The sequence below is a fragment of the Rutilus rutilus genome (genome assembly GCF_951802725.1).
Source record: "Rutilus rutilus genome assembly, chromosome: 5".
In the NCBI taxonomy this organism is placed as follows: Eukaryota; Metazoa; Chordata; class Actinopteri; order Cypriniformes; family Leuciscidae; genus Rutilus; species Rutilus rutilus.
Window position 1 is genome coordinate 24,576,381 of NC_140213.1, and position 14,055 is coordinate 24,590,435.

The following is a 14,055-nucleotide window of genomic DNA, read 5'->3' on the forward strand; positions in this document are numbered from 1 at the left end:
CACCATTCAGGGCCATTGCTTAAGGTTGTGCCTAGGGTGTCGGGACAACTACTGGACGACATATGTACTCGTCACTGAACTGAAGCGCAAAAATCAGACTTTTCAACTGGCCATTGGGCCGTCTCTCATTCTTCAGCGAGCAATCCATACGTGAGAATTGCGTTTAATTTACCTCAGCTAAATAAGATACGTAATTATTCAAACACAACCTACAACTTCCCTTCCTTCCTTTCTAATGTGACATTTATCTGAACATCTTCTGGTCAGGTATGACAAATATTTAATAACTTTATGCCAAAAGTATGAAGCCAAAATGACTTAAATGATGAGTAATTGATTTCAGCGCGTAGCCTACTTGTTGCACGTTAATGCTTTTTTCCTTCTTTTTTTTTTTTTTTGAAAAATTTTTTTTAACTGCTCGCACAACTGTTTATTTTTTCCTTTCATTTGTCATCTCATTCGTTTCTTTGCTAAATTTTCTCATGTCTGCACATGCTAGTTAACGTTAATCCACTCCCTGTTTTGTTTTCTCACAAATGTATGACTTTTGGAAGTGCAATTTGATTATCATATGCAGTTTTAATAAAGTTGAATTAGGTAACCTTCTATGTCATTTTTACTCTTCAAAGTGTACACTTGCAGATGTTGATTATAATGAATTTACTGTTAGGCCCATAAATAATAATAGGGATAAACAATATTTAAAAAGTTTTTTTTATTTAATTTTTTTTACATATGACTAATTAAAAAGTAACCACAAAACATGCTAAATGGGGGATATAGCATAAAAAAAAAAAAAAATGGCCAGAACGTCGTCTCTCAGTTGTTGAATGTCGCGCAGCAACGTTGCTACAGCCCTGGCGCGGCTTACAATTCTACGTTGTTACAATGTTGCGAGCACGTAGACAGACAGCGACGTTGCCATAGCAGAAATGCAACGTGGCACAGACGTTCCCACAACGCAAATGTGTTTGCAGGGCTGAACGGTGGTTCAATGTCAACATTGTGACAATGCTGTAACAAACTTTATCACACAACGTAGTTATAGCAACCTTTTGGCCATGTTGTTAAAACGTTGTTAGAAGGTGTGCCAACGTTCTGTGTTTGCTGGGATATCTCCCCTGCCGCCACCGATGAAGAGATTACAAAGCATGTAATACGGTGGTTCAACAACCTGGCAACAGATAGGGGAAGCTCGAGGAGCCGTCGATAATATCCTGACGAATATATCAATATCCTGACCCAACAGTAGTGACTTTTTTTTTTTTAGTGAAATGTTTTTCATTAAATAAAACGATGTTCTTGGTACAATTTATGGTTGAATTTCATTTTTCTGTAATGCCTATTCAATGTATACATAAATAAAAATAGTAAAAAAAAAAAGTAAATACATTTATAGTCTGTAATTACCTATCTTTTATAGTTTTATTGTTACTGGCTAAAAATTATGGTTTTCAAGTGTTTAATGATTGCATGTTTTATTAATATTAATAAAGGCAGACACATTAATAACTATTCAAGATTTTATAGAGCAATCCAGTCTCTCTAATGTTGGTCCACCATTAGATTTGAAATATTTCTGTAGTTAGTTTTGGCCAGATTAGTATGAATGAGGAATCTGAAAGGTTTCCAGACCGAAATGAACAGGTCCAGATCGGATCCTCTCCAATAATAACCAACTGCAGAACCGCAGAACCATACGTCATAACAGTGTGAGTACGACAGCTCCAGCCTGACAGTCTGATGCCGGAAGTGGGCGGGGTCAAAGTCTGATGCCGGAAGTGGACGGAGTTCATGTTTAACACGGTAGAACAAGGAAAAGTAAAGTTAAAGTAAAGCTAAAAATAAGTTATATCTTTGTTGGATACAACATACTTAACATTACGCTTATACAAAACGGCTCTAAGTATTTTGTAAGTTAATATTCAACAATACTATTGATCTGTCATTGACACCATTATATGAGAACTGAACTAAGCTGGATGATAACATCACAGTTTTCTCCAGAATGGCTAACGTAATGTTATATAGATTAATTAACTGAATGAATAACTTTTTTACAACAGAAATGAATCAACACTGAACCTATTAAGCTGGATTATGACACTATTTTGTTCTAGATCTGCCGAGACAAACTTTGTTGCATTATTTTCCTATGATCCGTGTAAAGCTGCTTTGAAACAATCTGTATTGTAAAAAGTGCTATATAAATAAAGGTGACTTGACTTAATAAATGTGACTAAGTGAGAATTGTGACGATGGCACTGCATAACTTTTATAAGATTTATTTTCTTTGGTTTGATTTTATTTTGTATAACTTATTTATTATTTAGTTCGATTTTGTATTTTTATTTAATTACTATTATTTATTTGGAGCAATTAAATCAAATGTTCAAACGCTCAACCTTTGTTTTCATATCATAATTTTTTTGTTTTAACAAAATAATTTTATTTTGTATAACTTATTTATTATTTAGTTCGATTTTGTATTTTTATTTAATTACTATTATTTATTTGGAGCAATTAAATCAAATGTTCAAACGCTCAACCTTTGTTTTCATATCATAATTTTTTTGTTTTAAGCTTTGTTCAATTTATATCGTTAATCATTTGACTCAACAAAACAAATGGATAAAGTATAATTTTAACTTTTAAAAAACTAGTAACATTTGTTAATAGTAGTATATTGTATTTTGTTAATAGGACAAAACATAATTCTTATATTTGATCATATTTGAGATATAACATTTTCAATTAAATCGTTTAAATGCCTTGCTGCGCCCACTTCCGGCTTCAGACTGTCAGGCTGGCGCTGTTGTCCTCACACTGCTATGACGTATGGTTCTGCGGCTTTATCAGTGGATACGGGTAGGGTCTATACCTCGGATCTGGGGTGCGTTTCCCAAAAGCATCGTTAGTCAACTATGGTTGCAAGTTCCGTCGTTATCAGCATAGTTTAACGACTCAGTGTTTCCTGAAACCATTGTTCCAACGAACATGCGCAAACAGCATCGGAAAGTTGTGTGGTTGGAACGACAGCTTTGACCTGTGGTTAGAAGCATATTTTCATGACATGTGGACTTAATAAATCCTTGTCTTAAGCTAAATACGCAAGCAGCTGACATGCATTACAATCTGTATCTTTTATTTAGATTACCTACAAATGTAATTTATGTCTTTTAGTTTGTCAAGAGATTTAAAGCACCATTTTTGAAGAGTGGCATGTGTGAAAGAGCTCTGCTACGAAAGAACGAGCCTATGATTGAATCTGGAAATAAAGCAAAATAACTGAGAAAAATGAGAAATAGTTTTCAGATGCCATGTTCGTAATTTAGGCTATAGCAAAACAGGCTGAATTCGATTTCAAACAGATTCATTAAAATAAGTTATTACCCCACCACCTGTGTGACATCATTAACCAACTTGGTTGAACGACCAATTTGCGACAATACGGTTTCGGGAAACAGTCGTGACTGGCTAGTTGATTTCTTCAACGATGCATCGTACTATGGTAGTGAACTAGTTACGTCGTTGTACGGGAAACGTCGTTGACGTCTGGATCAGCAATCCTTATCTTTTCCGGATTCGTTGCGCTGTGCAAGTGGACTTTCCGTCTTTCATTTAACACAATTTGCTGTATCGCTGCCATAGTTTGAGCAATCATTCACAATCATTCGTTTTAAATAGACTCCTAAAAGCGTTACTGCCTAATGGTTTGCCAGCAATTGTATTCTGTGCATGAAAACACTTGAATTCGCCTTATTAACCCTCTGGGCTTCTTCGTAAATGGGTCACACTTAGCTTCCTCCCGGTCAAAAACGGACGAAGCCTTAAAATTTAACTTTATTTTTTCCCAGGATAACCAATCAAATATATTTTTGTTCTATAATATTTTCTGATTATTATTCAGAATTTTTAGAGTTTTTTATGATACTTTGCATTAATTATATAATTTTTATGAGCTATTTTTTCCATTAGAATTAATATATATATTTTTATTTTATATTTATTTATTTTTTTCAATAAATGCAACATTTCACATCAAAATAGAGTGTAGGCCTAAAAAAAAAAAAATTCAAGTGAGAAGAGCGCCATCTAGTGGCTTCAAAATATATAAATATGTGTCATGTCCTATAACCGCCTATAGGCTGCCTATAGCTTTTTTTTTTATATTTTTATTTTTATTTTTTTTATTCCCATTCGGAAAGAAAAAAAATAATTACTAAGCAACCACTGAATGGAACAACACAAATTATATATAATTTTAAAGCTTAGGATCTCAGCTTTTTAATGCATCTAATTACATTTATTAACTCCTAACGAGTGCTGAGTAATCCCTCTAAAACTGAGTGTACCGCCAGCAGGCGCCGCCTAGCTGCAAAAATATGAATTACCATATTTTTCAAAAATCTTGCCTTGAATAACACAAAGTTGATGTCATTTGAAAGCTTAGAGTCTGAACTTTACAGTGAATGTATCCACTTTGAAAAACGCTTAAGTATTGCTGAGTTATTTGCTGATAAATAGAATTTCTTTTTTTTCATAATCTATAAAATAATGTACTGCAATATGTCAAAAACATCATACAGCTCATAAAACATTCACAGATCATTGAAAATGGCACTTCATTTTTTACAGCATATTATTACAATTAAAATGAGCCCAAAATTAACAATCTATTGCTTTTATGACAAGATATTCTTCATGGAGAAAGAATTTCCCATGAGGGGCTGTCAAAGACTGTACAAAAAGGCTATCTCTTTTCCAAATGCTGTAACTTTTGATTCCTTTATCTTCACTAAAAAAGAATTTTCCTCCTACCTTATTTCCTTCCTGAGTTATTCCATGACAAATAAGAAAGATATGCAAAATCATAATACAAATTATATATATATTTTTGTCTTTTATCAGCCGTTTCTCGGCAGGACAATGTCCAAATGTAATCTAATTAATATTTCAATTTTTTTTAAAAGAGTTCTTTCAAATGATACCTACCTTTTGACTCTCCTTGCTACAGGTTTAGAGTTATGATTATATAGTTTTTATATAGTTTGGAGCATCATTTGTTGTGTGTTTGTGTGTGTGGGTGTGGGTGTGTGTGTGTGTCTGTGTGTGTGTGTGTGGGGGGGGGGTCATATTTGCACTCTTGATGTTTTAGAGTGTCACCCCTTTATTGCTGTGCACTTTTTTTCTGCACAGTGGCTGATTTGTAGTTTGTACCACCAAAAGTTTCTCTGCGTTTTCGTATTTTTTCGTATTTCCCATTCATTTCCTATGTCGCCCGTTTTTGACCGGGAGGAAGCTAAGTGTGACTATTTTTTTTACGACCCTTTAACATATCAGAATCATCTCCTTGATTTTTTTTGTGTGTTCATATAGGTAATACAACAAAAGTCACCAAGTTTCACCCCCATCCGATGAAGCAAAAAAATGTAACAATTCGAAACGTTCAAGTTTTCGGTCGTTTTCAGACGAAGAAGCCCAGAGGGTTAAACACTGGGTGTATTTACTTGTATTTACTTCGTATACTGAGATGTAAAGATGTTTTTTTTTTTTTTTTTTTTAACAGAAGGTTCTGGTATACGTTTCGGGAAACACGTATTAACGATAAGGTACAGCTTAAAGGTGCAATGTGTGATATTTCTGAGGATCTATTGACAGAAATGCAATATAAGATCCATAACTATGTTTTCAGTGGTGTATAAAGAGCATACTTAATGAACCGTTATGTTTTTATTACCTTAGAATGAGTCATTTATATACATAACCGCGGCCACTCCCTTCTATGAAGGTCGACATATCGCGACGTCATGTTTCTACCGTAGCCGACAGCGAACAAACAGCGCTACAGAGCGCGTTTCGTCACTAACTTGAATGAGAAGCAGCAGAAAAAGACGCAGCAGAATACTCAGGTTGTCCCTGACTCTGCAAACGTGGAAAAAAACATGCTGTCTGAACGACGACTCGGACATCGTAACGTTAGCTATTTCCCCTTACCTAGCTGCTTTGATGCTCTTATCCATAGCTCTTATCTTATACTAACTAGCATGGAAACAGGCTATGGTAAAGCCAGTGAACAAAAGACTAACACAATGATGAACAAGTAAAAATAACAATCGCAATAACATGTGGTTTTACTGAATAATTAAGTAAATATAATATAAAGAAACCTCATTGCTTGACTTGCTACTCTCTGCTGACTAAGACTCAGACGACGATCTTCCGATCCTACGTCGGCCGCCGTAGCTTCTCATTCGAGTTTTCAATTGGAGGGATACGCAGTGAGTAACTGACTGTTTGCAATTCGCAAATCTCACCACTAGATGCCGCTAAAAATCACACACTGCACCTTTAAGGTATAACTTAAGAATGACGTAGCGTCGGGAAACGCAGTCATGGAACATTTTGCTCAACTTACAGTTTTAATGACTACTTCAGTGAAAATGTGCCACCACCAAAACAAGATGATTGTGGACATTAATATAGCAAATCTTGAACAATGGTTGGGCATGGACACAATATGAAACTGTCATGACTGTTTTAAAAAATTCAGATTCACATTTATTAGTCCCCAAGGGGGCAATTCAGTTTTACAGCCAACCCATCCCTTAAAGGTAGGGTAGGTAATCCTGTTCAGAAATCCTGTTCTTTTTTTTATACTGGGTGAAATGGTCCTTCCATCCTGAGAGTAGTCAATACATTATGTGTTCAGAAAAAGGAATGAAAAAAATCAGACCTCTGTAGCAGCTGCAGGACAGTAAAAACTCTGACCAATCACTGCCATTCGGTGCGAATGTAAAGAACCAATCAGATGCCTTCATGTCTCGTGCCCGAGCCCCACTGCGTGCGCTGCCCTGCGTGCACTCATCACATGTCACCGTTCCCGGAAATATTCAGCTCAAAGCACCTGCATATGCAGTCAGCGAAGGCAAACAAGGCAAAAACTACTTCCTCGGACCCTGCCCGCACTCTTGAACAACCTCCTCTGCTTCGCCCTCAACCCCGGACCTGTCCTCGAACCGACGATGCGGTACTTGTCTCCGGACTCGGAGTGTACGTTAGTCTTCATTAGAGTCAACAATGTTTTCATCATGGAAACTCTTACATGCAAAACACCGTATATGTTATGAATCTTACACGAAATTCACCTTCATCACAGTGTAACTGATGGTAATGGAAAAACGTGTATCAATGCAACCTGTTTTTAGTTTTGCCTTATAAATATAGCTCGTTACCGAATTAAACTTTACCATTATCGATATGCTAGCTTGATAGTGAGTACTAAAAGAAATCTTATTTGTTTATATTCATAGTGATAAAGTTAGGTATTTTATTACATGTGATTCTGACATGATGTCACTGTATGTACTGCGCTCCTTCCTCTCCACTCGTCTCAGGTAATAAATGCGTCTTCCAGCTGAGCCTGAGCGTTTGGCGTCGCGCGTTCATGTGTTTTGGGGGCGTCGCTTTGGAAGGAGCTCAGAAGGGAGGGGGTGGGAGTGAATGGAAATAATGAGCTGTGTTTATTGCAGATTAAAAGGTCTACAGTCACTCGATTTTTATATTTTCTTTTTCAGAGTACTTACATTTTAATTATGTATTGGTATATAAAGACAGTTTAAACAAATTTGGAATGTTTTTTTTTTAGAAAAATCCTACCTACCCTGCCTTTAAGGGTTAAAGTTAAAAAGTGCATTAGCACACAATGTATATAATGTAATGTTAAAAATAAAACAAAATAAACAATAAATAATTAAGTACTACAGCTGTCATACATCCCCCTGTATACAGATGATTCTCTCTCTCCCATAACATCCACACATGTACACATAATCCAATCATTACACACACCCACACCCACACATACATTCACATTCACCTGCCAGTGACGGAATAGAGCAGCGGAGTGCAAGAACCAGTTTTGTTGTAGTTATGTGTTTTCATTTAACAGTCTTGTATGTTGTTCATTTAACAGTCTTATAGCAGAGGGAATGAATGAGTTGGCATAGCGGTTAGTTTTCTGAATTGGCACATAATACCGCCTACCTGACTGCATAATAACAAATCCATTACTGAGTACATGATCTGGTTGGCACAATATTCTGTCTGCTTTCTGGACAACTCGTGTTTTCCAGAGAGAACAGAGATCTCTTAACTAGGTACCAGCATAGGCGGAAATCGCGGGGGGGTCGGGGCCCCCCCTATCTGAGGGTTGTCCCCTCCTAAAAATAGAATTAAAATACGTGTATTGTAAATAATATAATGATATATACTTAAAATAATTGTTTAAGTAGTAAAACAATAAAAATGCAAACGGGGCAATAACAAAAAAAACTTTTTCAAATTTTGAGTCCCCCTCCCTTGCCTCACAGTGCTTTGGTCCACTGCCAGCTCCTCTTTTACCTCATCACAAACAAAGTGAAGTGGGAGAGAACAAGTTTTTTCAGTTGTGAAACTCCAGTAAGTCAAGGCTATTTTATTCAATTTAAACCTCGGATGAAGTGATTATTTTCTCTTTAATACAGATTATGCTGCGTCATTAATAAATCATGTCAAAAAAATTCATGATAACCAATGCACTTTTGTCACCGATGTAACTTAGTCCGCCTCGCTATGTTGGCGATTATAACCTTGTTTTATACAGTCTGTGCGTTTACCTAGATTGTTTAAAACCGTTCCCTCACACACACCCAGAGTGTACGCATACACTATGTGTCTTGTAGATTACACAAGGGTGCGCATTTAGATTTTCACACTTTCACTGTGTGATTTAGTCAGTTTATATAATTTAATATAGTTAATCTAATATAATATCACACAAAGAGTGCAGTTTTTCTCCAGATATTAACATGATAATAAATGTGATTTAATAAATTGATTATTGAAAAGTTTGTTTTTAGACACCATATTGCCTGTTTTAACTCTATTTTGCCAACGAAAATAGTTGAAAACTAAGCCAAAGCACTGTATTTGCGTCTCTGAGAAACACACGAGGTATTTCCTTACTGAATTATGAATCAGTTTTTTGAACGAATCAGTTGAATCTCAATGACTCACTCATTGACAATGAATTGCTGCCACCTACTGGCGGTTTTAATTTCACTAAAGTATCTTTTAATGTTTTAAAACATTTTTTATATATCAATATTCAACGTTTTATTTTTTAAACAAAACATTATGTCTGTGTAAAATCTAAATGCCATTTTTTGCCAATTTCGCACACCAATGAAGAATATTTTGGTCAATTTAGTCAGCTTTTTCAATGAACCAGAGAGAAACTTTGAGAAGAAGGATAATGGCACGGTCTCCATGCTAGCTACACTAATAATAGTAGTAAGGCTTTCCTCTGTGTACACATATCCATAGAAAGTACAATTTTGCCTGTATTATTGGTGTCCCCTTCAAAAATTGCTCTTGAGGAATGTTATGTTTATTGTCCCCCCCCAACATTTAGATGAAATTTACGCCCCTGCTTGCACCCTGCGTTAGATGTTAAAATAGGGCCCAAAGAATTGTGAGAAAATAGTAAGTGTTAGATCATTGTCATGTGTGTCAGTTCTTAAGGTGATAGCAGCCTAATAATCCTGCTGCTGTCCATATCATTAACGTTAATCAAAGAACACAAGACAAAGAGAAAATCACTCTCTGCTCTTGATTGAATAACTTTTGCAAATTTAATATTTAATTAAATTTAACTTTAATAAATCTGTATTCAATTTATAATTTATGCAGTGAAGACTGTTTGATTATTCAATTACTTTACCTGTTAGACCTAACTGAAAATCTTAAAAGGTTAGTAAATAAAAGATATCAAAAAGTTGCAAAAACAAATTTTACTGAAAATTAACTTGTGATCACAACAAGAGAACACTGAAAAAATAATGCATGACCTCATTGACTCCTTTCTATTTTTCTTTTATAAAAAAAAACAAAAAAGAAGCTTGTATTTACATTTTATGAAAGCTTATGGTATATGGCACAAAAGCCCGTTTCCATTTCTGTAATAATTTATTAGCTGATATTTCATATTAATAAATTTTTAGGTTACACAGTATAACTTCACAGATATTAGAATATTATAAAGCAATGTTTTATAAAATACTTTTTATTTGTATATCTGTATATTGTATAACTCAGAAACATGCTGAATCAAGTACACAAGATTATACATCTGTTCAGACAACAAGTGTAATTATAAAACTATATCAATGCAAATTTATCTTGAAATTCATTTTGATAAGTTTGCTGTTCTAAACTGTTTTTGTAACAATCATACAGTATAGCACAAACATGTGGAACAGTGATGTCAGTTGATGTCAAAGCTTACGCATTAAAATCACAGAATGTATTATATCTTATATTAAACAGTTGGTACGAGAGTTGTGTGTGTCTCAGAGGGCTTTTGATGGTACTTTACCCATTAAATGTTTTTTGGTATTCTGCTCTGGTCTAAAAATTATAATGAAACACTTAGGGGCAAAAATACAGAGAATCAGACCAAAGCTAGAAGCTAAAATTGCAAATATTTCCACAGCTACTGTAAATTTCCCTGGAGAACTGACATAAGCTGGAACAAATGTGATCCAAACAGCACAGAATATGAGCATACTGAATGTGATGAATTTAGCCTCATTAAAGTTATCAGGGAGCTTTCGGGCCAGAAAAGCTAAAATAAAGCAAAGGAAAGCTAGGAGGCCAATATAACCCAGTACAGCCCAGAAACCAATAGCTGATCCTAAACTGCATTCTAAAATGATCTTTTCTTTGTAGTGTTGCATATTGTTGTAAGGAAAAGGTGGAGATATTGTTAACCAAAGCACACATATAATGATCTGTACAAGAGTGAAACCAAAAACACTGAGTCTCTGTTGTGCAGGCCCAAACCATTTCATGACATTACTTCCTGGAAGTGTAGCCCTGAAGGCCATTAACACCACTATTGTTTTCCCCAGAACACAAGAGATACAGAGGACGAAAATGATCCCGAACGCTGTGTGACGCAACATACAGGACCACTCAGTGGGCTGACCAATAAAAGTAAGTGAACAGAGGAAACACAGAGCCAATGAGAAGAGCAGCAGAAAGCTCAGCTCTGAGTTGTTGGCTTTTACTATTGGAGATGTCCTGTTTTTATAAAACACTAAAGCCATGCTCAAAGCCACTAAAGCCCCGGCCATAGAAAAAACAGTGAGGATGATACCGAGGATCTCATCCCAAGACAGAAACTCCACTGGTTTAGGAAGACACTTGTCATTCTCATTGTTGGGCCAGGACTCCGGAGGGCATGGATAACAATCTACAGAATCTGGAAAATGAATTAATAGTTAAATTACACACAGATGTGTTGGCAATGCAATGGACACACACACAAAAGATGATAGAGAATACCATAATTTACTGTGGGTTAGAATGACTGGCCTTGAACAGAAAAGCAAGATATTTTCTTTTGGGGGCATACAAGATGCAAAGAAAATGGATTCTTTATTTAGCAGAATAAGCCTAAACAAAGTGCCTGTCTCATTGCTGATCCCTCCTTCAGCACAGTCAATGCAGTCATAACAACAGACAGGTCTTCCTTTTTGCACAGCCTTCCTAGTGCCTGGAGGACAGCTCTCACTGCACACAGACACAGGCACCTGCAGGAGACAAGAACACAGCACTCACAGATATTCACAGATATTCACAGTTAACTTACACATGAACAGAACAAAACAATGTATACCATTTCCCTGCCATCGTTCCAAATGATAGCTGTGCTCAAACTGAATTCTTGTCCTTTAGGCTGCGATGCATCATATTGACCAACTGTAACAAAATCAATTGAACCGTCTCCCTGAAGCTGCCAATTCACAAGTTCATAAGTGGCCACAGGGTCTCCATTGGTGTCAAATGAAACAGAATAATTATTTTTGGTGAAGTTGACTCGCTTGAGCTGATCAAAAACCTGCAGGGTAGACATTCAAAATTCAGATGTATTTATGACATTGTGTTGATTGAAATATAATTTGTTAAATTATCAATGCAGAAATACTGGGTAAGATTCTGAATATAGACAGTGTATATATATATATATATATATATATATATATATATATATATATATATATATATTGTTGTTGTTGTTGTTTTCTTTCTCTCATTTACAATCAGTTAGATTTTTTTATTTGAAAACGTACCTGCTGGGGCTCAGCTTTTATGTTTTTGTCACAATGCTTTTCCTTACATACAATGCCATGTAGGGCATGAGCTATAGCATATGTGGCTTTGTACACCATGTTAGTGATCCTCAACTGGGACGTGTCTGTGTACGGGTTCTGTAATGCGCGCAGGTCCTCTGTGCCATCACATGCTGGCATACCAGTAGAAGAACCTGTCTGCTGTTTTAGACTACAGCTAAATGAGCTTTCCCAGAATTCTGTCAGCAGGGGAAATTTCAGCACCTGCTCTGGAGACAGGTCAAGTAAAAAGTTACGAAATCCCGGGATAACAGACCGCGGGATTCCAAAGCCTACAGCACCAATACACAAATTAAACCGCAGCATTTCTGGGTCTGTAACCCACGCCTCGCTGCCAATCCACTGCATCGGAGGAGGAGGCTGCTGACTCAGCTCTTCTAAGAGGATTCTCATGTCACCTGAGGCCAGGAAGGCAACTATTACACGAGCCGTTGATCTGCGAATGACATCAGCGACTCTTTTCAGTTTACTGCGTGGCTGGGTCCTGTAGTAGGCCTCAGAATACTCCACACAGATTCCCTCCTCCTCCGCAGCTTTCAGGAATGATGCCATGCCATTGTTCCCGTAGTCTGAATCACTGCGCACAGCCCCGATCCACGTCCATCCGAAGTGATTGACCATCCGTGCCAGTGCGGCCGCTTGATGGTGATCACTGGGGATGGTCCTGAAGAAAGTAGGATACTGCCGCTTGTCACTGAGACATGCGCATGTTGCGTAATGACTTACCTAGTTTACCGTTAAGGGAAAGTGAAAAAGTAAGCAACCGAACAAAAAATCAATTACATACATTTTATTGGTCGTTCTTTGTATAAATGGAGTAAAAGATCTATATCTAAACTACATTTGCATTTATTTTTAAAATGACATGAAGTAATCATATTGAACCCGCACCTGTGGAATTCCAAATGGACCGAGAAGTCTTGAAATGCTTATAGATGGCGTGGAGCCAGATTCTGCGACTACTGCTGTAACAGCTGCAGATTTTACACAGGAATCAGTGTCGTTAAATATGAGATCTAGTCCGTTGGCAAGCTGAAAGGCTACTTTGATTGCCATTGGCACAGAAGCACAAGAGTCATATATATGATACCCTAAAGTTACGCCTGGCAAGAGATCGGAGCTGTTGTTGATCTCATTTATGGCGAACTCAAAGGCACGAACAAAGCGCATCTCTCTAAAACCCACGCTGTTGAGATAAACACAATAAATAAATAAAAATACAATAGAAAAATAAATATACTTTTACATGAAAACAGTTACACATATGAATTCTCATAACTTTATCACATGCTTATAAACATCAGATAATATTTTTATGAATATATGAACATTCATATTTTATTGATATCAAATTATAATTTGAACAATTTCAATATCAACATGTTATATTAAGAGTGATATTCCATACTATATATGCTAACCTCCCACTGCACTCTAGTGGTTGTGGCCATCTAGTGTAGAGGTGCTTCTCTGTCCTCAGATAGTCATGAATAGAGAAAACCCCTCCAATAACAAAGTCTCCATCCTTTAAGAGGGCAGGTGGCTGAGGGTCACATTGCAGGATGCAGATGCCTAAATTAACCCCAAACACAGCAGGACAAAGTCTGCCAATGCAAAGTACTGTAACAGTTAATAAAACATTCATTCTCTTGTTAGGACAGTGAGCTCTCCAAATATCAGGTGAGCATTGCACCATGTTTAAATAGCCAAGATTGTTCTCTGTGGCAATGAATTTGCAAGGGGAAATGTAAGAGGGTGTGGTTAATATATTTGAATGCTGAGTCATACATAATGTCATTATGTGCTGTGGGTGTTCATA

The 14,055-nt window shown here is 36.4% G+C and overlaps 1 protein-coding gene across 1 annotated transcript; it reads right to left on the reverse strand.

The window, feature by feature from the left end:
• Positions 1-10,391: 10,391 nt before the first annotated feature.
• On the reverse strand, positions 10,392-13,881 carry LOC311291109 (extracellular calcium-sensing receptor-like; the record flags this gene model as incomplete). Its single annotated transcript, XM_084409983.1, has 6 exons — positions 10,392-11,305; positions 11,513-11,636; positions 11,723-11,944; positions 12,177-12,962; positions 13,128-13,422; positions 13,658-13,881. 6 exons carry the CDS (start codon positions 13,879-13,881, stop codon positions 10,392-10,394), a joined length of 2,565 nt encoding a protein of 854 aa, XP_084266109.1.
• Between the last annotated feature and the right edge of the window lie 174 nt (positions 13,882-14,055).